Source organism: Schistocerca americana, chromosome 9, assembly GCF_021461395.2.
Source record: "Schistocerca americana isolate TAMUIC-IGC-003095 chromosome 9, iqSchAmer2.1, whole genome shotgun sequence".
NCBI lineage: Eukaryota > Metazoa > Arthropoda > Insecta > Orthoptera > Acrididae > Schistocerca > Schistocerca americana.
In genome coordinates, this window is record NC_060127.1 from 150,271,327 (window position 1) to 150,297,081 (window position 25,755).

The window sequence follows — 25,755 nt, forward strand, 5'->3', positions numbered from 1 at the left end:
TTTAGGTAGTCTGTTCTGAAGGTATTTGTCTGGTGAGTAGTCTACTCTTTGAGTGAAACGTGGACGGTACACAGTTAAGGTAGGAGAAGAAAAGAAGCTTTTAAAATGTGTTGCTACAGAAAAATGCTGAAGGTTAGATAGATAGGCCACATAACTAACGAGGAGCTACTGAACAAAATTGCGGAAAACTTGAGTGAAAGAAGATCGGTTGACGTGATACGTTCTGAGACATCATGCGATCACTGATTCAGTATTTGAGGGAAGAGAGTGTCAAAATTTTGAATAGAGTCCAAGAGATGAATACAGCAAGCAGGTTCGGAAGGGTGTGTGGTGCATTATTTGTTCGGGGATGAGGCTTGCACGAGACAGTAGCATGGAGAGCTGCCTCAAACCAGTCTTCGGACTGAAGACCACAACATAAATACAGGTTGTTTATATATATATATATATATATATATATATATATATATATATATATATATATATATATATATATATATATATAAGATGGTATCTGTTCTTTCGGACATGTCCGAAAGAACAGATACCATCTTAGTATATACAGTTAAGGCTCACCGGCCACTTGGCCATCTTCTTCTTCTTCTTCTTCTCCTTCTGTGCGAACGCACAAACAGTGCCCGAACTCTTACGGGAATCGGCAACGCGCCGCGAGTAATAAATATAATGGGAGAAGGCACTACGAATGTAGTGCGGGACAATACGTTGAGAATGTGGGTTTCGCGAGAGGCGTGCCAGAGATAAATCCCTGCAATCGCGCTATCCTCTGTGTCCTCGGTGGCTTAGATGGTTGCCGGCACGGTAGCTCAGCGTGTTCGGTCAGAGGGTTAGCTGCCCTCTGTAATAAAAAAACTGAGTTAATCGATCAACAAACGAACTTCAACGGATGTCTTACGACGTCCACCCTGAGCAGAAGCAACGAACAAAAGCGAACAAAATGAGATTCAAAAAATAGATAGTGCGTCTGCCATGTAAGCAGGAGATCCCAGGTTCGAGTCCCGGTCGAAGCACAAATTTTCATCTGTCCCCGTTGACGTATGTCACCGCCTGTAAGCAGCTAAGGGAGTTCATTTCATTGTAATTTGTTTCTAAAGGATTGCGAAAGTCTTATCTTCTACATGAATCAAGGTAGAAACTGGCGGAGTATTTTACCTTACGCGTCAAAAAAAAAAAAAAAAAAAAAAAAAAAAAAAAGAAAAAGCCTTGATGGTAGTTTTAAGTTGCTTTATAAGTGTACCGCTTGACTTAGCCAACTGCGACGTACCGTTTCTTCCGCCTTTGGTTCTCTTTTCGCGTCTGATATGTGTTAAGTGAAGGGACGAATTACATACACACAAGGCTTCCTCGGAAGTGACGTCAAAATGCCGTGTACGAGCAAGCTATGCGTACGTGTCACCAACGTGGGACACTGCCACCAGCTTCTCTTGTCTGTGGGTGGACGGTCGGAAACCCCGGAATTACCAGCTGAATATTTCACTCGCAGCGATTGAAGCTGTCCTCTTAGGTTCTTGCCTAACCACACAAACTGAAATCTCAAGTATTTGAGACAAACTGGTCATTTCGTTCACAGCAATTTCATCCTTTTTCTAGTCAGACACAAATCAAAAAGTCGAAGAAACTCTTTACTGAGAGCGTGCTCATTTGTATTTAAGTAACATCAAATATTGCAGAACATACTTGGGGACGCGAACCTACTTCCTTCGATCCCGTTCAAAAATGGTTCAAATGACTGAGCACTATGGGACTTAACATTTGAGGTCATCAGTCACCTAGAACTTAGAACTACTTAAGCCTAACTAACCTAAGGACATCACACAAAGCAATGCCCGAGGCAGGATTCGAACCTGCGACCGTAGCGTTCGATCCCGTAATTACACCGTTAACCATGAGACTTCCAACGTCGGTTTTCACACTTACCACAAACAATACATTTTAGCAGAAATCAGCGTATCAGAATCATTCTCCTCAATGAAAATATCGGAGGCCTCCGTTAAACGCGATAAACGGATGCAAACTAAAAAACGCGGATATCGAGCAATATACTTGCAACGCATTCAAATCGAGAAGTTTACATTCGGATTCAGAAGCAGTAACAAATAGGTATGAGTCCACAGAATACCATGCGATGAAACCAGCTTGTGTTTTATACGAAACGAAAATAAATACGGGACCCTTTCCTCCTCCAAAGAAACTGGTACTCCTACTTAATATTGTGTAGGAACAGTGTGAGAGCGCAGAAATGCCGCAACACGACGTGGCATGGACTCGTCTAATGTCTGAAGTAGTGCTGGATGTAGCTGACACCAGGAATCCTGCAGGGCTTCCATAAATCCGTAGGCGTACTGTAGGGATGAAGATCTCTTCTAACCAGCACGTTGCGAGGCATCCCAGATATGCTCAATAAGGTTCATGTCAGGGGAGTTTGGTGGCCAGCGGAAGCGTTTAAATTCGGAAGAGTTTTCCAGGAGCAACTCTGTAGCGATTCTGGACATGTAGGGTCTCGCATTGTCCTGCTGGAAATGTCCAAGTCTGTCAGAATACATAATGGACATGAATGGATGTAAGTGATCAGACAGGATGTTTATGCACTTGTCACCAGTCAGAATCGTATGTAGAGGTATCAAGGGTCCCATATCACTCCAACTGCACACGCCCCACACCATTACAGAGCCTCCACCTGCTGACATGCGGGGTTCATGGATTCATGAGGTTGTCTCGATACCCTTACGCGTCCCTCCGCTCGATACAATGTGAAACGAGACTCGTCCGACCAGTCAATATGTTTCCAGTCGTCAACAGTCCAATGTTGGTGTTGATGGGCCCAGGCGAGGCGTAAAGCTTTATATCGTGCAGTCGTCAAGGATACGCGAGTAGGCCTTCAGCTCCGAAAGCCCAGTCGATGACGCTTCATTAAATGGTTCGCACGCTGACACTTGTTGATGGGGTAGCATTGAAATATGCAGCAATTTGCAGAAGGATTGCACTTCTGTCACGTTGAACAATTCTCTTCAGTCGTCGTTGGTCCCGTTCTTGCAAGATATTTTTCCACCCGCAGCGATGTCTGAGATTTGATGTTTTGACGGATTCCTGATATTCACGGTACACTCGTGAAATGGTCCCATGGGAAAATCCCTTCATCGCTACGTCGGAGATGCTGTATCCCATCGTTCATGCACCAACTGTAACACCACGTTCAAATTCACATAAATCTTGATAACCTACTATTGCAGCAGCAGTAACCGATCTAACAACTACTCCAGAAATTTGTTTTATGCAATAGTTGCCCACCGCAGTGCTGTATTCTGCCCGTTTACATCTCTCTGTGTTTAAATACGGATGCCTATTGAGCCGCCGTGGTAGCTCGGGTTTGATCTATCGAACGTACCGCGTATAATATTATGACTGTATCGCGGAGGAAAGAGGCAAGTGGCGCCCCCTCGTGGAGAAGTCGGCGAGGCAAGAGGAAAGTTTGTCACGTTGCCTGATTGTGCTTGGGCGTTTGCGGCGGACTTGGTGGGTAGAGGCGCCGATGCTGTCGGGAACATGCTGCTTCCTTGTTTATGATGGATTTACCGTTTGCTTCTAGTGACTGCATTCTCGTCTCTATGGCTCTGTGACTCATGTGATGCCATTGCGAGCACAGTTGGTTTGGATATAAGCAGCATTTTGTTCTCAGTGTCCATCGTTCTGGCGATTACTGGGTGTGGTGTATTTATTGAGCAGTGTGCTTTGGACGCTTGACCTTACTATTAGGAGTCCATTGCGTAAGGCCGCGTTTATCCTGTGAGGACTTGTGTTCTGCATTTAAAAACTTAGTTGTTGTCAGTGACTGACAACAACTTCTCTGCTTAAGAGTTATTGTTTTACGCCCCTCTGAATGGGAAAATGATAAAGGGCCTTACTACTACTGACATTCTTGTGTGCCACTGACTTGGTTGTGGTTTTTCAGCCACGTAATTTGTGCGTTTATTGTAACGAACCGATGTCTGTTTCTGATTAATGTTTCCCTGTGACACAGTGTTAATCTTGTAACGAACACTGTTTTAGATATTTTAATCAGAGTGTTGCAGGACATATCCTATTTGTGCCTCGCAAGTGGAGAGCGGAGGCGGTTTATCGGCCATGATGATGTGTTGATAGATCCATTTCACGAGTCCAGGCCAGTCACCCGGAGATTTAGAAGTTGTATGTTAAGTTAATACTCCTTATTTTAAGGGTAGTCCGCTCATGCACGAAGTTTATGTGGTTTTGCGCTGAAGTCAGTGTGTTAAGTGGTGTCCTCTGAGGTGCTGGAAGTAGTGGATAGACAGATGTTTTGGACACGTTGTATATGCAAATAATTTATGTCCTTATTACGTTGGTGAGTTGCTTGCCCTTTGTGCCACAGGTGGTGATAATTTAATTAATTTCGCCACCGGTCTTCGCAGAGGCTGCGGGAGGAACCGACCCACTGTAGCAAGCAGTTACGTAGTCGCGCCCGCCCACCGTAGCGGGCGTTGTTTACAAGCCCGACGTCTTCCTGTACATGGTGGCGGGAGCGTGTTGACTGGTTTCTTACGGCTTGCAGCCTGGGAAACCGTGCCTTTGTATGTTTTGCTTCCAGTACCTCGGAGTGTCTCTGTGTGGGTAATGAGAACGACTTATGTGGTTGGTCGCTCAGGCCGAAAGTGGTTCATTTGCTAAACAGAAGGTGTATATGCGTTTCTTTCCCATAATTCTGTAAACATGTTTAGGTGGTTGTCTTTTTTTAGGTCAATTGAATTGTTGTTCAGAGGTTACTATGTATGGCCATTAACTTATGCAGACATTTAATAGCAAGGAAGTGTATTGAATGCTGGTTTCAAGTTGTGTTGATTATGTGGTGAAATTGCCTTGAACAGACATTTAATTAGTAAACAACTGAGTACTATTTGTGAGTTGAAGTTTATTGTGTTCGTAAACATTAACGATTATTTTTAGTAGTTCACTTATGCAGTTAGGTAATTTACAAGGTCTGTTGTGTTGTTTCCTTTTAAAAGTATTATCAATGTTATTAATAAAGAAGTGTGTTATAAAAAAATCAACAGTGAATGAAGTGCCTCAAATTCCTTTGGTCCACACCTTCCGTCATTCACCCTTGGGTGGTATTAACAAACCGTGGAAGCCCATTTCACCTATGTAAGCTTCTTTTTGCGATTCAATGTATATTAGAGGTTTGAGACGCAAATAGATTGCTCCACCGCAATGTTTACACCTTACACTAAACATATCTGGCAAGAAACCTTCCAAACATACACTCTCGCAATCGCAAATCAGGCGCTGTCCACCAACTGGCGAGTCATGACTGTGCCGGCTGGAAGAGAAGCAGGCCATGCCTGTAATTGCATGCACATATCAAGGTATCTGTGTGCCAGGCATACCAGATGCTCAGAGGACAGAGAGGTGGTCGGCGATTGGAGGGGATATTGCCCAGCTCAAACACGTGGCATATTGAAACTTCTTATGGAACATACACGTCCGCTTCTGTCACTACTCAGTCAACATACTGGTTACTTTGCTATTCAGCCACCCAAAGGGTGCCCGGGCACCACTTCTGGGACTTGCTCCATGGCTGTGGGCAGAGCCGGCAGGTCACAGCATTCTTTGTACCCACCAGTCGGGCATGCCCGGTCGACCGAAGCCTTGTGACCCCTCCTGCCGGTGGCTGCGGCACGCTGTGGTACAGGCAGCTATGGCTTCGACGTACAGTTCTGACTGCAATTCCATACCCGACAGACTCACAGTTTAAGAAATCCACTTTACCCATTACGAAAATAGGGCGGAGAGCGCCGCGGGCGGAGTGCGCCGCGAAAGTGCTGCGAACGTGTTTTTTCACTAGTTTCACAGTCATAATGTAGTTGTATTGATTGCACAGTGCAGTCATAACTAAAAATAAAAACTGATGGATGTGAGCTCTACTACCAATAAAATACTTCGATTGCTGAAAATTGATTAAATTGTGATTATTTACTAGCGGAAAGCTTTCATGGTGAGACGGTACATCCCGGAAATGGCTATGAATAATAACATAACCCGCCAGGGTAACCGAGAGCGCTAAAGCGCTGCTTCCTGGATTCGGGTAGGGGCGCCAGCCTCAGATCGAATCTGCCTGGCGGATTAACGACGAGTGCCGATGTGCCGGCCAGCCTGGGTATGGTCTTTAGGCGGCTTTCCACATTCTGGTAGGTGAATACTGGGCTGGTCCCCACGTTCCACCTCAGTCACACGGCTCACAGACATCTGAAGACATTCACACACTTCCATGGCTTACACTAGCCACAGACAAGTGGGGTAAACTAATTCCGTCCTGGGGGTACAGGGTGGCGACAGGAAAGACATCCGGCCACCCCTTACATTATCGTGCCACATCCGCTTAACCGTGGCCTACCCTGCATAACCGCGGGATAAGGTTCAAGAAAGAGAGAACAGACCCGGCCGTGTGTTCGCCGCCCATTATGACGTTAGCAGCCGAATCGGCGAGTATTGGGACAGGCATGAAACCGAATTTCGACATTGAGGAGGAAATGTTGGCCGGACGAGCTTTGCGGTGGCATCACCTTAGAGGTTTGGTAGACGTTAAAGATGAGACATGTTGAGTGCAGGTCAGATCTGGCTACGCAGTTGGAAAACCCAACGGTTATGGTAGAATGTTCAAATGTGTGTGAAATCTTATGGGACTTAACTGCTAAGGTCATCAGTCCCTAAGCTTACACACTACTTAACCTAAATTATCCTAAGGACAAACACACACCCCCATGCCCGAGGGACCTCCGCCGGGATTAGCCGCACAGTCCATGACTGCACCGCCCTAGACCGCTCGGCGGTTACAGTCGACTTAAGTGCATCCGCCTTTGCTAAATAGAGACAATATCAAATAAGAGAAACTCTAATAAAACGAAACCCAACCAGTGACAGAAGTCTTTGCCATAGTTTCGAAAACAAAATTTAGGCAACTGTGAGTGAAAACGCGCTGTCACTACAAGATTTCATTTCCAAGTTATTTTTGGGCATCAGTCTTCTCACTGGCTTGATACGGCCCACCACGAATTCCTCTCTTGCGCCAACCTCTTTACCTCAGAGTAGCACTTGCAACCCACGTTCTCAATTATTTGCTAGATGTATTCCAGTCTCTGTCTTCCTTTACAATTTTTGTCCTATACAGCTCCTTCTAGTACCATGGAAGTCATTCCATGATTTTTTTTTTTTGTGGTTGTAGGGCGCACAACTTCAATGGTCATTAGCGCCCAGACTAGAATTGCACCGCGAGGCACAAGGTTAAAACAGCAACTAAAAGGGACAGTACTATAAAAGATATAGACAGGCAGAGGATAAAAAAAACCAGCATAATCAAATGTCCTTAGACAGGTTTGTAAAGTTGATAAAACGAAGAACGCGAGCAGCTGCTCCTGGGTCATCCGATAAAATGGCATCCAGAGTACATGGCAGGCCAAGATCAAGACGCAGTGTAGTAAAATCCGGACAGGACGTTAAAATGTGGCGGACCGTCAGCAATTGCCCACATGGGCAGAACGGCGCCGACGCAGCCGTCGGCAGATGGCGATGGCTGAACCGGCAGTGTCCAATCCGTAACCGGGCCAAAACGACCTCCTCCCGCCGAGAAGGGCGTGAGGAGGACGTCCAAGCCGCAGGAAGAGGTTTTAAGGCCCGAAGCTTCTTGTCCGTAAGTGCAGCTCAATCGGCATGCCACAGCGATAAAATGCGCCGACAAATGACCCTGCTACAATCTGATGAAGGGACACAACAAGAAGCTGTCCGAGGCTGGAGGACCGCAACCTTGGCCGCGGCATCTGCAGCTTCGTTCCCAGTGATACCGACATGGCCAGGAACCCACAGAAAGCTAACCGGAGAGCCGTCGTCCACCAGCTGCTGAAGAGAGCGTTGGATCCGGTGCACGAAAGGGTGAACCGGATACGAATCACTGAGGCTCTGGATGGCGCTCAGGGAATCGGAGCAGATGACATAAGCAGAATGTCGGTGGCGGCAGATGTAAAGAACAGCCTGGTAGAGGGCAAAGAGCTCAGCTGTGAAGACCGAACAATGGCCATGGAGCCGGTATTTGAAACTTTGTGCCCCGACAATAAAAGAACACCAGACCCCGTCATTGGTCTTAGAGCCATCTGTATAAATGAAGGTTATATTAATGAATTTCGAACGAAGTTCGACAAAACGAGAGTGGTATACCGAACCGGGGGTAGCCTCGTTTGGGAGCGAGCTGAGGTCAAAGCGAACGCGAACCTGAGCCTGGAGCCAAGGTGGCGTGTGGCTCTCGCCCACTCAAAAAGTTGCAGGGAGTGAAAAATGAAGGTGTTGAAGGAGGCGACGAAAGCGAACTCCAGGGGGCAGCAGGACAGAGACATACAACCCGTATTGACGGTCGAGAGAGTCGTCAAAAAAGGAACGATAAGACGGGTGGTCGGGCATTGACAGTAGCCGACAGGCAACTGACAACGCAGTATATCGCGCCGGTAGATGAGTGGCAATTCACCGGCTTCAGCATGAAGACTCTCGACGGGACTAGTATAAAACGCTCCGATCGCAAGACGTAAACCCCGATGTTGTATGGAATTGAGGCGGCGTAAGATGGACGGCCGTCAGAGGAGTATACGAAGCTCCCATAATCCAGCTTGGAGCGGACGATCGACCGATAAAGGCGAAGTAGGACGGTTCGATCCGCTCCCCACGACAAACCACTGAGAACACGGAGGACATTTAGAGAACGGGTACAACGGGCAGCCAAATATGACATGTGGAGACCAGCTAAGTTTCCTGTCAAATGTAAGACCTAAAAATTTTGTTGTCTCCACGAATGGGAGAGCAACGGGACCGAGTCGTAAGGACGGTAGGAGAAACTCTTTGTACGCCAGAAGTTAATACAGACCGGCTTCTCGACAGAAAAACGGAAGCCATTGGCGACACTCCAGGAGTAAAGACGGTCAAGAGAACGCTGAAGACAGCGCTCCAGGAAACGTGTACGCTGCGCGCTGCAATAGATGGTAAAATCGTCCACGAAAAGGGAGCATGATACATCAGCTGGGAGGCAATCCATTATTGGATTGATCGCTATGGCGAAGAGAGCGACGCTCAAAACTGAGCCCTGTGGCACCCCATTCTCCTGGCGAAATGTGTCTGAAAGGACAGAACCCACACGTACCCTGAACTGTCGATCTATTAAAAAGGAATGAATAAAAAGAGGGAGGCGACCGCGAAGGCCCCATGTATGCATGGTGCGGAGAATGCCCGCCCTCCAACAGGTGTCGTAAGCCTTCTCCAAATCAAAGAAAACAGCCGCAGTCGGGTGCTTCCACAGGAAGTTATTCATAATGAAGGTCGACAAGGTAACCAGATGGTCAACAGCAGAGCGGCGCCTACGAAATCCACATTGTACATGGGTAAGTAGGCGTCGAGATTCGAGCAGCCAAACCAAACGAGAGTTAACCATTCGCTCCATCACCTTACAGACACAGCTGGTAAGCGAGATGGGTCGATAACTGGAAGGCAAATGTTTGTCCTTCCCCGGCTTAGGAGTCGGTACAACAATAGACTCGCGCCAGCATGCGGGAACATGTCCCTCAATCCAGATGCGATTATAAGTACGAAGAAGGAAACCTTTACCCGCAGGAGAAGGGTTCTTCAGCATCTGAATATGAATAGAATCAGGCCCTGGAGCGGAGGACCGTGACCGGGCTAGTGCATTTTCGAGTTCCCGCATGGTGAAAGGGGCATTATAACTTTCACGATTCGAGGAGCGGAAGTTAGGTGGCCTAGTCTCCTCTGCCTGTTTTCGGGGGAGGAAGGCAGGGTGGTAATGAGCGGAGCTCTAAACCTCTGCGAAAAAGCGGCCGAAGGCATTGGAGACATCCTCAGGGGCCACAAGGACGAAGCCAGAAACTGGTGAGTGGACCTTAGTGCCAGATAGCCGGCGCAGGCTACCCCAGACAACAGAAGAAGGAGTAAAACTGTTGAAGGTGCTTGTGAAAGCAGCCCAGCTGGTTTTCTTGCTTTATTTAATAATACGACGGCACTGCGCACGTAATCGTTTATAATTGATACAATTCGCCACTATAGGGTGGCGTTTAAAGTTGCGTAAAGCACGTCGACGAGCACGTAAAGCGTCTCTACATGCTGCGGTCCACCAGGGGACCGGTACGCGACGTGGAGAAGGAATAGTGTGAGGGATGGAATATTCAACAGCAGTGAGAATGACTTCCGTGAGGTGTGCGACCTGACTATCGCAGCTTGTGAAGGTTTGATCCTGAAAGGTCGCCCTGGAAGAGAAGAGCCCCCAGTCTGCTTTGGAGATGGTCCAACTAGATGAGCACGGAGAGGGGGTATGATGCAGGAGATGGATAACATACGGGAAGTGGTCGCTCGAATACGTATCTGAAAGTGCATACCACTCAAACCGGCGTGCAAGTTGGGTAGTACATATAGAGAGGTCTAAATGGGAATAGGTGTGAGATGTGTCTGAAAGGAAAGTAGGGGCGCCAGTATTGAGGCAGACAAGATTGAGCTGGTTGGAAAGGTCTGCTAACAGGGAGCCCCTCGGGCAGGATGCTGGAGAGCCGCAAAGGGGATGGTGGGCATCGAAGTCTCCAGTTAACAAAAATGGTGCAGGTAGCTGAGCAAAAATTTGCATCGTGTCTGCCCTGGTAACGGCAGACGACGTAAGCGGTACAAATGGAAAATGTTAAAGTGGGGACAGTAATTCGGACGGCAACTGCCTGCAGGCCGGTGTGCAATGAGATGGGATCGTAGTAAATATCATCCCGTACCAGTAACATAATCCCTCCACAAGCCGGAATGCCTGCCACAGGGGGTAGGTCAAAACGCACAGAGGTGTAGTGTGCCAAGGCAATTTGATCGCATGGGCGTAGCTTCGTTTCCTGGAGGGCTACGACGAGCGGACGGTGCAAGCGGAGCAGCAACTTCAAGTCCTCTCGGTTGGAGCGAATGCTGCGAATATTCCAGTGAATAAGGGCCATCGGAAGAAGAAAAAGAAAAGGAAGATGTAAGAAGGGGTCATCTCGACGGCCGCTGAGGGCCTGGCTTCGAGTGAGCACTGCCGCCGCTATCAGTAGGCGGACAGTCATCGTCCATTGGTTCTATTGGTTCATCGGCCATCTTGGTAAGATGGCCGGGAGGGGGAGCCTCCTTCGCCGGTGAACGGCCAGATGTTCGGCTACCAGCGGTGCGGCCAGGCGAAACGGATGACGGCCTGGGGGCGGCAACCGCTGGGTGGCGCAGGAGAAGAAATGTGCCGTGGCGGAGAAGGAGAACTGTGCTTCCTATGAGCCTTCTTGGAAGGTCGTTTAGTGGAAGTACTGGTCGATGGCTGGGAGTCCGAGGTACGTAGGAAGTCTGCACGGGACAGTTCCTTCTTGAAGGCCCGTGCATCTGACTTCGTCTTGGCAGAAACTGATGAAGGTGCTTGTGTCTGAGGGGTGATGGGAGGAAGAGGAGACGTCGACCGGGCGATCTTAGCACTGGCCGAACGGACGACCGTGATGCTGAAGGTCAGATCGCATGTCTGGGTTGCCACCTCCCTGGTAGTCCGAGGAGGGGCGAGGACAGTACTGTATTTCCCCGCTGGGAGCAGCGTGGGCTTCCTACTAGCCAATAGCTTGCGAGCAGCCGAGGTGGACACTTTCTATTTGACCCGAATTTCTTGGATACAGCGTTCTTCCTTATAGACAGGACAGTCGCGGGAGGACGCTGCATGGTCACCCTGACAGTTCACACAACGAGGAGACGGAGGTGGACAGTCACCCTCATGGGCATCCCTGCCACAAGTGACACATTTAGCCGCATTGGAACAAGACTGGCGAGTGTGATTAAAACGCTGACACTGGTAGCAGCGCGTAGGTGTCGGGACATAGGGGCGAACAGAAATAACCTCGTAGCCCGCTTTGATGCGCGACGGCAGCTGAACACTATCGAAGGTCAAGGAATGTGTCCGGGTCGGTACAAGGTCATTGTTGACCCTATGGACGGCCGTCACGCCCTGCTCAGCGAGGAAAGACAATCTCCTCGTCAGTCAATCCGTCGAGTGATCTAGTATACACCAGACAACGATAGGAATTCAAAGTGCGGTGAGACAGGAACGTGTACAGGAGTGTGACCCGAAGCAGTTTTTGTGCCTGAAAGGCGCTCTCAGTTTCTAGTAACAAGGTACCGTTACGCAACCTGGTACAAGACTTGACTGATCCGGCTATGGCATCTATGCCCTTCTGGATAACGAAAAATCCTTTCCATCCTCAGATCGAGAAACTACAAGGAACTGTGGGGCAGGCGGTAGTACTTTTGTCACTGGTGGCTGGTCAAGTTTCCGTTTTTGGGCAGAAGTCGAGACAGAAGAAGAGGTATCCATTGCGGAGGAATCCCCCATGATTGCCAGCGTCTCCGATGGCGCGCTCCTTCCTTGTGGGGACCCTCTCAGAGGGCACTCCCGCCTTAGGTGAATGTTTACACCTCAGGTCACACCTCCCGAGAAACGGACGGAGGGACCAATGGACATGGTCGGAAGGTGTCAGCTCGGGTAATCACCCCTTCCTGGGCCTGGCCTTTACCAGGGGTACGTGCGTGCCTTACTTGTCTACCCAGGGCGGGGAATTACGCGTTACCCCGTCACCGGCTACGCGTGCGAACGCGTGGGTTGGCCTTCAGGCACGCACAGGGAGGAAGGAAGAAAAGGAAAAAGAAGGGGGAGAAAAAGGACAGACTGTCTCAAACGCCGAGGCGGAGACCAGAGAAGGCAAGGAGAAGAAGGCAAGGAGAAGAACAAAGTAAGGAAGAAGAACAAAGTAAGGAAGAAGAACAAAGTAAGGAAGAAGAACAAAGTAAGGAAGAAGAACAAAGTAAGGAAGAAGAACAAAGTAAGGAAGAAGAACAAAGTAAGGAAGAAGAACAAAGTAAGGAAGAAGAACAAAGTAAGGAAGAAGAACAAAGTAAGGAAGAAGAACAAAGTAAGGAAGAAGAACAAAGTAAGGAAGAAGAACAAAGTAAGGAAGAAGAACAAAGTAAGGAAGAAGAACAAAGTAAGGAAGAAGAACAAAGTAAGGAAGAAGAACAAAGTAAGGAAGAAGAACAAAGTAAGGAAGAAGAACAAAGTAAGGAAGAAGAACAAAGTAAGGAAGAAGAACAAAGTAAGGAAGAAGAACAAAGTAAGGAAGAAGAACAAAGTAAGGAAGAAGAACAAAGTAAGGAAGAAGAACAAAGTAAGGAAGAAGAACAAAGTAAGGAAGAAGAACAAAGTAAGGAAGAAGAACAAAGTAAGGAAGAAGAACAAAGTAAGGAAGAAGAACAAAGTAAGGAAGAAGAACAAAGTAAGGAAGAAGAACAAAGTAAGGAAGAAGAACAAAGTAAGGAAGAAGAACAAAGTAAGGAAGAAGAACAAAGTAAGGAAGAAGAACAAAGTAAGGAAGAAGAACAAAGTAAGGAAGAAGAACAAAGTAAGGAAGAAGAACAAAGTAAGGAAGAAGAACAAAGTAAGGAAGAAGAACAAAGTAAGGAAGAAGAACAAAGTAAGGAAGAAGAACAAAGTAAGGAAGAAGAACAAAGTAAGGAAGAAGAACAAAGTAAGGAAGAAGAACAAAGTAAGGAAGAAGAACAAAGTAAGGAAGAAGAACAAAGTAAGGAAGAAGAACAAAGTAAGGAAGAAGAACAAAGTAAGGAAGAAGAACAAAGTAAGGAAGAAGAACAAAGTAAGGAAGAAGAACAAAGTAAGGAAGAAGAACAAAGTAAGGAAGAAGAACAAAGTAAGGAAGAAGAACAAAGTAAGGAAGAAGAACAAAGTAAGGAAGAAGAACAAAGTAAGGAAGAAGAACAAAGTAAGGAAGAAGAACAAAGTAAGGAAGAAGAACAAAGTAAGGAAGAAGAACAAAGTAAGGAAGAAGAACAAAGTAAGGAAGAAGAACAAAGTAAGGAAGAAGAACAAAGTAAGGAAGAAGCCAAAGGAAGGAAGAAGCCAAAGGTAGGAAGAAGCCAAAGGAAGGATGAAGCCAAAGGAAGGAAGAAACCAAAGGAAGGAAGAAACCAAAGGAAGGAAGAAACCAAAGGAAGGAAGAAACCAGAAAAAGTGAAAAACCAAAATGACCGCAAAGATAGGTCATGGAACCGTCCGTCTCCAGACGCAGGCGCTAACTACCCCCTTGAGGGGAGGGACTCCTTTTAGTCGCCTCTTACGACAGGCAGGAATACCTCGGGCCTATTCTAACCCCTGGACCCGCAGGGAGGATTCTCTGATGTCTTAACAGGTCCTCTAATCTTGTCCCTTCAACTTGTCAGTGTTTTCGACATCTTTCTTTCCTCTCCATATTGCAGTGGCTGTGTTGTTGAGAAGTGCATGTACACATGTCCGAAGAATCTTTGCATCATACCTCTGAACAACACAGGCACATCAGTATACAGGGTGGTCCATTGATCGTGACCGGGCCGAATATCTCACGAAATAAAAATCAAACGGAAAAACTACAAAGAACGAAACTCGTCTAGCTTGAAGGGGGAAACCAGATGACTATGGTTGGTCCGCTAGATGGCGCTGCCATAGGTCAAACGGATATCAACTGCATTTTAAAAAATGCGAACCCCCATTTTTATTACATATTCGTGTAGTACGTAAAGAATTGAATGCTTTAGTTGGACCACTTTTTTCGCTTTGTAATAGATGGTGCTGTAGTAGTCACAAACGTGTAAGTACGTGGTATCACGTAACATTCCGCCAGTGCGGGCGGTATTTGCTTCGTGATACATTACCCGTGTTAAAATGGACCGTTTACCAATTGCGGAAAAGGTCAATATCGTGTTGACGTATGGCTATTGTGATTCAAATGCCCAGCGGGCGTTTGCTATGTATGCTGCTCGGTCTCCTGAACGACATCATCGAAGTGTCCGGACCGTTCGCCGGATAGTTACGTTATTCAAGGAAACAGGAAGTGTTCAGCCACATGTGAAACAAATGAAAATGCCCAAGTAGGTGTCTTAGCTGCTGGCCCGGCTAATCCGCACATCAGTAGCAGACAAATTGCGCGAGAATCGGGAATCTCAAAAACGTCGTGTCGAGAATGGTACATCAACATCAAGTGCACCAGTACCATATTTCTATGCACTACGAATTGCGTGGCGACAACTTTGAACGTCGTGTACAGTTCTGCCACTGGGCAGAAGAGAAATTACGGGACGATGACAGATTCTTTGCACGCGTTCTATTTAGCGACGAAGCGTTATTCACCAACAGCGGTAACGTAAACCGGCATAATATGCACTATTGGGCAACGGAAAATTCACGATGGTTGCGACAAGTGGAACATCAGCGACCTTTGCGGGTTAACGTATGGTGCGGCATTATGGGAGGAAGGATAATTGGACCCCATTTTATCGATGTCAATCTAAGTGGTGCAATGTATGCTGATTTCGTAAGTAAAGTTCTACCGATGTTACTACAAGATGTTTCACTGCATGACAGAATGGTGATATACTGTCAACATGATGGATGTCCGGCACCGTTTGCGTGCGGTTGAAGCTGTATTGAATAGCAAATTTCATGACAAGTGGATTGGTCGCCTAAGCACCATACCATGGCCGGCACGTTCACCAGATCTGACGTCCCCGGATTTCTTTCTGTTGGGAAAGTTGAAGCATATTTGCTACTGTGATCCACCAACAACGCCTGACAACATGCTTCAGCGCATTGTGAATGCATGTGCGAACATTACGGAAGGCGAACTACTCGCTGTTGAGAAGAATGTCTTAAGTCGTTAGACATATTGCCAAATGCATTGAGGTTGACTGACATTTTCAGCATTTACTGCATTAATGTGGTATTTACAGGTAATCAAGCTGTAACAGCATGCGTTCTCAGAAATGATAAGTTCACAAAGGTACATGTATCACTTTGGAACAACCGAAATAAAATGTTCAAACGTACCTATGTTCTGTATTTTAATTTTAAAACCTGCCTGTTACCAACTGTTCGTCTAAAATTGTGAGACATGTGTTTGTGACTATGACAGCGCCATCTATCACAAAGCGAAAAAAGTGGTCCAACTGAAACATTCGTATTTCTTTACATACTACACGAATATGTAATAAAAAATGGGGGTTCCTATTTTAAAAAATGCAGTTGATTTCCGTTTGACCTATGGCAGCGCCATCTAGCGGGCCAACCATAGCGCCATCTGGTTTTCCCCTTAAAGCTAGACGAGTTTCGTTCTTTGTAGTTTTTCCGTTTGATTCTTATTTCGTGATATATTTGGCCCGGACACGATCAATGGACCAGCCTGAAGACACTGAATTAATACTACGGTCAGAGTTAGAATTCAATAAGTAGGTACTTACGAGCAATGTTTCAACAAGATCCTTCCTTGGTCGCCATACCAGCAAATGTTCGTTTATTTTAATGCTGCACGAACCTCCTTCAAAAGTGCAAGTACCACCACTCCTGAAGAAGATGGTTAAGAATGAATGGAAGGTGCTCATTTTTCCGAACTGTAACATCAACAGCTTTAATTAAGCTTCATTTAAATATTTAAGATTAATTACATTAAATTTTATGATGAACTGTTTCTTTTAGTATCTACCAGGACAAGAACATATTTTTGCTTTCTGTGTACCTGGCACTGACCAGGTATGTATTTATTCTGACCATCTACTAATATACCTCTTCCCTGTATATCTGTCCATATCTGTCCATATCCTCCCCCTCCTTCTCCTCCTCCTCTACCCTCTCTCCATTCTCTATGTCCATCTTACCTCCCTCCCCTCTCTATCTACCCCCCCTACTACGCCGCCATCCCCACCCCCACACGTCCATCTCGTCCTTCCCACGCTACATCATCATCCCACCCCAGTGGGATGTTTGCTGTTCTTACCTCCACAGTATTTCAAACCAAACAATAACATGAGTGCCAAGTTTGGCTGAAATAGATCTAGTATTTTAGGAGGAGACATGGAACATAGATCCATTTTTATAATTAGGATGGATGTATGGATTCTTAAACTGAGTTTTAGAACAATGAATTATTGGTCTCCGTTGATTTTTTCAACTGCGTCACAAATTGTATGCGACAAAGGTCTAGGATCAGTAATTTCATTAAGAGCAGAAGGGTTTCCTTTTATGGATTACTGAAGTGGACTCTACGAGAGCTATGAAATGTGGAAGCAAATTGATGAAAAACCATGTCAAACATTAGTGGTGGATCTTTATCCTATTGGTCAAAGGGTAGGAGTTACAAAAGGGCGTGAAGTAAAAAACACATTTAAGAGCCCAGCACTCTGAGGTAGTGAAGAGACGAACAGTTCAAACTGCCAAAATGCCACATTTAGATATCAAGGCTGTGGCACTGCATACGAGTATTTCGTATTCCTTGTTTCTCAATAACGTGGCCACAAAATAAATTTTCGGCATTTGTCATTTTTCGCGCGCTGAAGACAACTTTTATCTGGTGCGAACTGTCGGCACGTGGACAGACGCGAATAATTTCACAGGTTTTTGCACTAGGGTTTTCACGTAATCGTGACGTTTAATTCCACAATCGAGAAGATCCCTTGACGCACGTATGTTGATATAAATACTTTGTCGCATTTGCAACTTCATTTTGCACATGTGGAAATTTTTCCTGAGGAAAACAGTGTACATCGCCTGGACAGCGTAACGTAAAAGAATTTGTCTTTTAAGCGGAGATTACAACAGAGATCAGTGTTCCAACTGCATCTACACAGGGGCGCTTTCAACTGATTTGACAAACGGTTTTTAAAGCAGATGTAAGACTGGCAGTGTCCTCAAAACGTTATCCTTTTAATTCTTCCAAGGCCACGATGCATCTTCAAAACTCGCATTTCCTTTACCGCGTATGAGCTTGTGGAAATGCGTCGTAATTTGTACCTTCCACGAAACGGTGTTCTTTTACTTGCACTCCCACAAAATCAGAAAAATTGTTTCTCACCTAACAATGTCTTAATCCATTCCGAATGTTCAAATTTTCGTTTCTGCACCCCATTTGCCTTAACCAAAGCTCGTTGCAGGCACGCCCCTTGACAACACTCTGCGAGCCGAGTCTTCTGACTGATTTGACGCGGCCCAGCACAAATGCCTCTCCTGTACCAACCTCTTCATCTCAGAGTAACACTCTCAACCTATGTATTCCAATCTCTATCTTCCTCTACAGCACCCTCTAGTGCAACGGAAATCATCCTCTGATGCCGTAACAGATTACCTATTATTCCGTCCCTTCTTCTTGCCAGTGTTTTCCACATATTACTTTTCTCTCCGATTTTGCGCAGAACCTCTTCGTTCCTTACTTTACCATTCCCCATAATTTTCAACATTCGTCTGTAGCACCACATCTCAAATGTTTCGACTCACATTTTTTTTGTGAAGTAGCAAGGTAAAGCTGAAAACCACCGGTGCTGTGGGAAGACAGAGACATCTAGTGGTACATTGAGGTAATTCTACGAATGTAGTGCATTGTCGCAGTCACATAGCATTCGAAATAACAGTCAGCGCGGAGATACGTGATTGTAGGAGATTGCGAGATGCTGTTTCTTTTTATAGTGGCCGTATTGAGCATGTCATTGTTGAAGTAAGTATATCTGAAGTTATTGTAACGTAATCTAGAGTTCGTATTACTACTTTTATAAGTAGTTAGTGCTACTGCTTTTATGAAGGGGTTCGAAATGAAACTACTGAGGCAGTTTTGATACAAAGTTTATTAAATTTTACGCCCATTTCTGTTTCTTATTTGGGACTGTAAATTGTTTTACTATTATGAGTCAATGGAAGTTTCAAGATGTAAGAGTGTGTCTAGAAAAAATGCGAATTTGCATACAAATGTATCACACTACATTAGTGATTGAAAACTATATCCTAGTGGTTCCAAAGTGAAATAACCATCTTAAAACAATTGACTGTTTATTTTTTGTCAGTTTCGTCTTTTTTCTCTACTTACTATGATAAGGAAAGTTAATTTCATGAAAAACTTTGAAATAATTTGTTTCATTAGTGGGAATTACTTATGTCCCAACTCCATCGAGAACTGCGAGAACTGACGATGGATTGATGCACGTGACTTCAGAAAACTTACTATTCGTACCACCAATTTCGTCAGGGGATCCGTTCCTGCGAATTTAGCCGAAAGACCTTTTTGAAGTACTGAACAATAAATACCTCTGTCGATCGTTGTAGGTTTTGTCTCATTATCAGCTAAATCTTAATTGCATGTGTTGTAATGTCATTGTACAGCAAATCTGCAGTATTAGTCAGATATGTAACTTATGCGCTATTGAGAATTCTTATCCTTCTGTTGTATCAGTGCCACTCATTTATTTGCGCAAGCAGCCACTGGAGCTGTGAACTTACTTCATACCATGAACAAATAACAAAAGGTAAACAGACCTGACACCATGATTTTCTGCGTAACTGCAGAAAGCAGTGAAGACCGAAAAACGTCGCACCGCTTTGCTAAATGAAATGTCGTGCATTACCGAGTACTTCCGAGAAGGACCGAACAAAGCCGAAACAGAGCGAGGCTCGGCCCGCATGCAGTTGACACTTGCTCGCATGCAGTTTGGCATGCCACTGCTGGAGGAACCCAGATAAAATGTTTCTATAGGCAACTATGACACCAGCTGTTTGCGTCAGGAATAAGAAAACTTAAATGAATTGCGAGACATACAGTGGCAGAAATTTTCTCAGAACTGGAAAAACCAGAACACAGTACCACTGTCGCCAGTTCCTATTCAAAAAGGCACAAAGTATTTGAAAATGACGAATTAAATGCAGAACAGATCTTTGACTCTGCAGCAGAGTACTGATCTGACATTTTCTGAGAGATTAAAACTGCATGCTGGACAGAGGTAACAATCTGGGATCTTTACCTATCTTTACCTTCAGCAAGCAAGCGCGCTATACACTGAGATATCCACGCGCTTCTCATGACCCACCATTACAGTTTTACTTTGAGCAGTGCCTCTTCTCGTATCTTACAGACTTCACTGACGTTCTCCTACGTACCTTCCAGGAGCAGCATTCCTGGAAGAGGGCATCAGTGAAACAGTCTAGCCACAACCTAAGGGATTGTTTCTTGAACGAATCTTTCTTTACAAACTGGTGAAGAGGTACTGAGTAATGATGCTGTGAGGACTCGTCAGTAAATAACATATACACCCAAAGGAAAGGTTTTTTTATTCGAATCCTTACATATGTATTTTTAATTTGAATAGATTTGGAAGAGGTTAGTGTAAGGCAATGTAGAGAATATACTTTGATAGCGATCATTCGACGCTCGAGAAAATATCTAGCGAACAATAAATGGTAAGATTCCCTTCTGTTCTATCAGTTTCTCTCCTTCGTGCACACCAAGTCAGGTAATGAAATGGAAACTTACGAAGTCAACCGCGAACTCCACGCTGCTTCAACACCATTCAGCCGACCGTCAAAAAACCGCGAGTTGAATTGCGAGAACATTGCCTTAACGTCAGGCATTCGCTCATCGCCCTCTTTAAGTGATTCGCCGAGTGGTGTCGAGTTCCTGGGTTCGTATTCGCCCGCACTGCTTTCGTGTTCGTGCGATTCTTCGGACAGGCTCATGACCACAAGCTGAAACACAAAAAGCGACAGCTCCATTACTGTGCAAACGGTAATACTATTTTAATTAAGGTAACGGCTACTTTTATAAAACCATGGTTGCGCCTGTATTGCTACAGTATATGGAAGCGAGTTATGGACGCTGAGAGATGTGCAGCAGAAATGAGATTTCTCAGAAAAGTTGCGTGTTGCAGAGGAAGACCATAATTATAAGAAATGTGGATGTTAGGGACCAACTAAATATTTATAATATTAATGAAAACATTAAAATAAAGCCTTGTGGACACACAACAAATAAAAAAGATTCAGAACGAGATGGTAGTGGGACGTGAAGACGGACCAGGTCCAATTGCCTAAACCTTGAAGTGCAGGTACAATTTAAAGACTTTTGAACACTGGTGATAGTTAACTGTATTTTAACCTGTGTGGTTTTATATAAACATTATTAGCTTACGTTCATTAATGCAGTTTTGCGATCATGCCATACAGTAACCAAACAGTGTTGCGAAAGAAATGAAATTTCACCTTGCAAGCTCCCAACGACTGGTATTTAGATCGTAAATGTCGTTAATTCTCCCTGTCTGTGGCAGGCTGAGAAGGGAGTTTGCTTAATTTTATTAGCAGGGATTACTTTTATTCATTTTTATATAAGCCTGCTGTGGGGAAGGATCTTATGCACACTTTTTCTCTCTCGGCAGCGTAACCTTCCCTGACCATTCTGCCCGCTTTAGAAATGATGTTTAGGCTCATCAAAGTTCAGAGTGCAATCTTATCGACTGAATTTGATGTCGCAACGGATAACGCAATTGTAATTTTGGGGATGGTCAGAGAAAACTACATCCTGCACGAATCTAGTCTTGCGCCAATTTTAGTAAAGGGGCAGCGTGATTAATATGATTCTCTTTCCTTAGGTATGGTTTAAATGAGCAAGCCAAGAACGGAAATTACTTCGAAAAACAAAGTTAATTTTATTTTAACCAATATTAGACAAAAATTATCAAAGTTACTTCTTCACAATCTTTTGAACACATTTCACTAATTCTGCTTTGAATTTTCATTTAACTGTGGACAAAGATTACGTAACTATGCACATAGATTATTTCTCCTTTGAATTACAAACCGTGTTGCCTTTGATTTGCATCGTCCTGTGGGGGGGAAGGAAAATCTTGGAGAGCACGTGGTCACTACACTACTATGCTGATACATACACATGCACTAAGTTATCACTGAAATGCAAACATCGTAAATATTTCTCTATGCAGATTTTCTTTGTACAGTGGCTGGCATCGAGCAGGACTTGTGGCTGGTATCTCCAGCGTGAAGTGCTTGAACACAAAACGATTCATCTTAGAAAAAGCTACACTCGTTACTAAATTTTCTATAAGTTGTTGAACGTCGACACACGCTAGCATAAATGATGAGCAATAGCAAAAACTGTCCACAACTCCCTCTATTAGCTTTCTCGGCGGTTGCAGTTTGAAACTATGCACCACGTGGCGGGTCGTAACGGAAATCTCTAACGGAGAAGATTATTCTTTTATCGGATAAATTGAACAAATATGGCTTCAGAAGCGGACGGTAGAGATCGCGCGGCGGTAGGGCCTTTATTCCGTTTCACTGTCAGTTGTGGGAGGTAGCGTTGCTCACGTCCATAGGTTTAACCTTAGAATACCCTACACGTGCCTCCTGGGTGGTGCTAATTGAACAACAGTGATTGCAGGCAGGCAGACTATCCATAGGATCTCCTGGCAATATCAAGTAAATAGCAGAAACAGTTCTTTTAAGAGCCGATTAACAAGAAACATTGGACCAACTATCAGACTCCAACTGAATATCGAAAGCATTAGCAGGGCAAAGTGTGACTACATCTAAAAATGTTTGCTGGAAAACACCGATGTCGTTGCAATTAGGGAAACTCGTTTCCAACGGAGAAATATTCCGAAGCCGAGGTCGAATTGAAAATAATGTTCAAATGTGTGTGAAATCTTATGGGATTTAACTGCTAAGATCATCAGTCCCTAAGCTTACACACTACTTAACCTAAATTATCCTAAGGACAAACACACACACCCATGCCCGAGGGAGGACTCGAACCTCCGCCGGGACCAGCCGCTCAGTCCATGACTGCAGTGCCTTAGACCGCTCGGCTAATCTCTCGCGTCCGAGGTCTAATTCCTGGATATTCTGCATTTGGTGTAACCACGAGGTGTATGGAATTGCTATGTATGTCCGTAGCAACATAGACGAAGCTGCACTGATTTCTGTAAGTGTGGAGGCAGATATACATACAGTTGTCATACAATTGCACGGTATTACTATTACAAATGTTTACAAACCACCCAAAACAACATGGCCCGATCTTGGCCTACACACAGCAGAACATCTTGCAATTTACATAGGAGACTTAAATAGTCACCACGAACTTTGGAAGTACTCTCAAAATGTTGAATATGGGAGCATGCTTGTAGAATGAGTTGAAGAGAATAATCTTCATCTAGTGTTTGATGCCAAAGATCAAGCCACTTTCAGGCCAGCAGCTTGGGGCAAGGATTCAAATCCTGCCTTACGCTTTGTTAACTGCAATGAAAGTGGCTCTCTCATCAACGCCACAAGGGAAGTGATAGATGCCTTTCCTCACAGCCAACACAGACCTGTAATAATACAAATTGGCTGCACAGTTCCAGTCATACGATCAACCCCGCATGCTCGGTGGAATTTCGAGAAAGCTGACTGGGCGAAGTTTTCAACAGGACTGGATAAGATCATTCGCTGGATACCTCTATCACATAAGAACTATCAACGCTTTAATTCTGCAGTAACAGCAACAGCTAAAAAGTTTATCCCAAGAGGATACTGAAAAGAATATGTTCCAGGATGGAATGATGAAAGTGAAATACTGTATCAACACTTCCAACAAAGTGGTGACCCAGAGATAACTATGGAACTATTGTCCAACTTGGACATGTCTTGGGGGCAGAAATGGGCAGACACAGTCGAAAATATGGACTTTATCCACTCGCGCAGGAAAGCTTGGAGTCTAAGAAAACGGAGGAAGTGCACCATCATGCAGAAAATTTCCAAAGTAACACAAGACCAAATTGCTTCCCACATCATTACTACCTCAAGAGTGCCTCCTGCCAAGAAACACGCAAGACATATCAGACGACAGCTACGTAACCTGAAAAAGAAGGCATCTCCCTCATCTGAGTATACCCATCCCGTCACAGTTTCAGACATGAACTCAGGACTGAAGGATCTCAAACCTCTTAAGGCCCCTGGATTCGATGTTATCCATCCAGAATTCCTGATCCATATGGGATGAAAAGCTAAGAAATGGCTGGCAGATTTCTTCACTGACATCCTGCTGACTGGTCAACTTCCATTGGAGTTTAAAAAGTCTAAGATAATATCTGTCCTGAAACCTGGCAAACCCAGCAACATGGAGAAAGCTATCGCCCCATTGTCCTACTTAGCTGCTGCTACAAGCTTTTTGAAAGGCTAGTATATAACAGAATAAGTAGCGCTATCTTAGAGAACGTTCCAGTTGATCAGGCAGGCTTCAGACCAGGGCGTAGCTGCTGTGACCAAGTATTGTCTCTCACATCCTTCAGAGTGTCAGGTTACCAAATGAAGCAGGAATCATCTATGGCATTTGTTGATCTAACGGCCGCCATCGACACTGTGTGGGGGGAAGGCTTTATCTACAAATTTCTCCCCATCATACTCTGCAGAACGATGGCTCGATTGATTAACAGCATTTTAAGCGACCGGAAGTTCCAGGTAATCTCAAGTAAGGAGAGGAAGCTGAACAACAGATTGCCCCAAGGATCAGTTCTCTCACCCTTACTGTTCAACCTATATCTATCTGATCTACCTGACACTTCGTCCAGAAAATACTGCTATGCCGATGACTTGGCTGTAGCAGTACGACACCAGGAAATGAATACAACAGAAGAGATTCTAACCAATGACCTGTCTGCATTAGATAATTACTTCAAAATCTGGAGACTCCAACTCAGTGTGAGTAAGCCAGAAGTGTGTGTCTTCCATTTAAATAATCGGTTGGCGAACGTAAAACTGGAAGTAAGTTCCAGAGGCAGAATTCTTCATCATAATTGGAACCCAAAATATCTTGGTGTCATCCTGGGCAGTACACTGTGCTACAAAAAACACCTTAACTTAGCTCAAAAGATGATGACTCTAAACATCCTCCATAAGCTATGAGGAACTACCTGGGGATCTTCAGCTCTGGGCTTGGTGAACTCAAGTACAGAGTATTGTGCACCTGTTTGGATGAACAGTCATCCAAGCATTGTTGATACCCAGCTGAATACGACTATGGGCATAATATCTGGCGGAATCAGATCTACTCCAGTTTATTGGCTTCCACTATTAACCGGTATAATTCCTCCTTATCTACGCAGATGTATTGCCCTTATGAGAGAATTCCACAAGATCTCCAGGAATTCTAACCTACCTGTGCATAGCGACCTGCCACTTTTAAATCGCAAGAGATTGAAATCACGCCATCCAACTCTGTACGATGCTGCTGACATGGTTGCTAAGGATTTCAAACCTCTTGAAGAATGTAAAGGTCGGTGAGAAGCATTGACAGATGTGCCCCTGCATAACCTCTTCTCAGGTGCTAAACTTCCAAGTGGATTCGACCTACCACGCAAGACCTGCACTACCCTCAACAGAATCCGTACCGGCCATGACCGATGCAGGGATGCTTTCTAAGTGGAAGAAGCTGCCTAATCCAGCCTGTGACTGCAGGGCCCCATACCAGACTGTTCACCACATTGTCAGTGAATGCAGGATTCAAGCCTATCACGTTGCTGAAGAGGACTTCGTGCTAGCAACTGTAGATGCAGTGCACTGGATTGAAGGACTGGATAATCAGTTGTAAAGACAAACTTAAGTTTCTTGTGTGTCAACCTGTACATATGTATATGTAATTTAATTTTATGATGTGTCTGTATTAGCCATATGCTACATAATAACTGTCAGTTTTGAGTGAGATGGCGACTGGAGCACAAAGTTTTCTACGTTCTTTAGTCTGCGGAAAGTGAGTCGCAAATTGCAGTGTTGCAGGCATTTCATACCAAATTCTGTGTTCA

General features: G+C 45.0%; 1 protein-coding gene across 1 annotated transcript; it reads left to right on the plus strand.

Annotated features, from left to right (window-relative positions):
* The first annotated feature begins 1,379 nt into the window (after window positions 1–1,379).
* LOC124550760 (cilia- and flagella-associated protein 251-like) lies at window positions 1,380–25,635 on the plus strand. Its single transcript, XM_047125482.1, has 4 exons — window positions 1,380–1,403; window positions 13,007–14,026; window positions 16,625–16,678; window positions 25,621–25,635. Exons 1-4 carry the CDS (start codon window positions 1,380–1,382, stop codon window positions 25,633–25,635), a joined length of 1,113 nt encoding a protein of 370 aa, XP_046981438.1.
* Window positions 25,636–25,755: the final 120 nt, after the last annotated feature.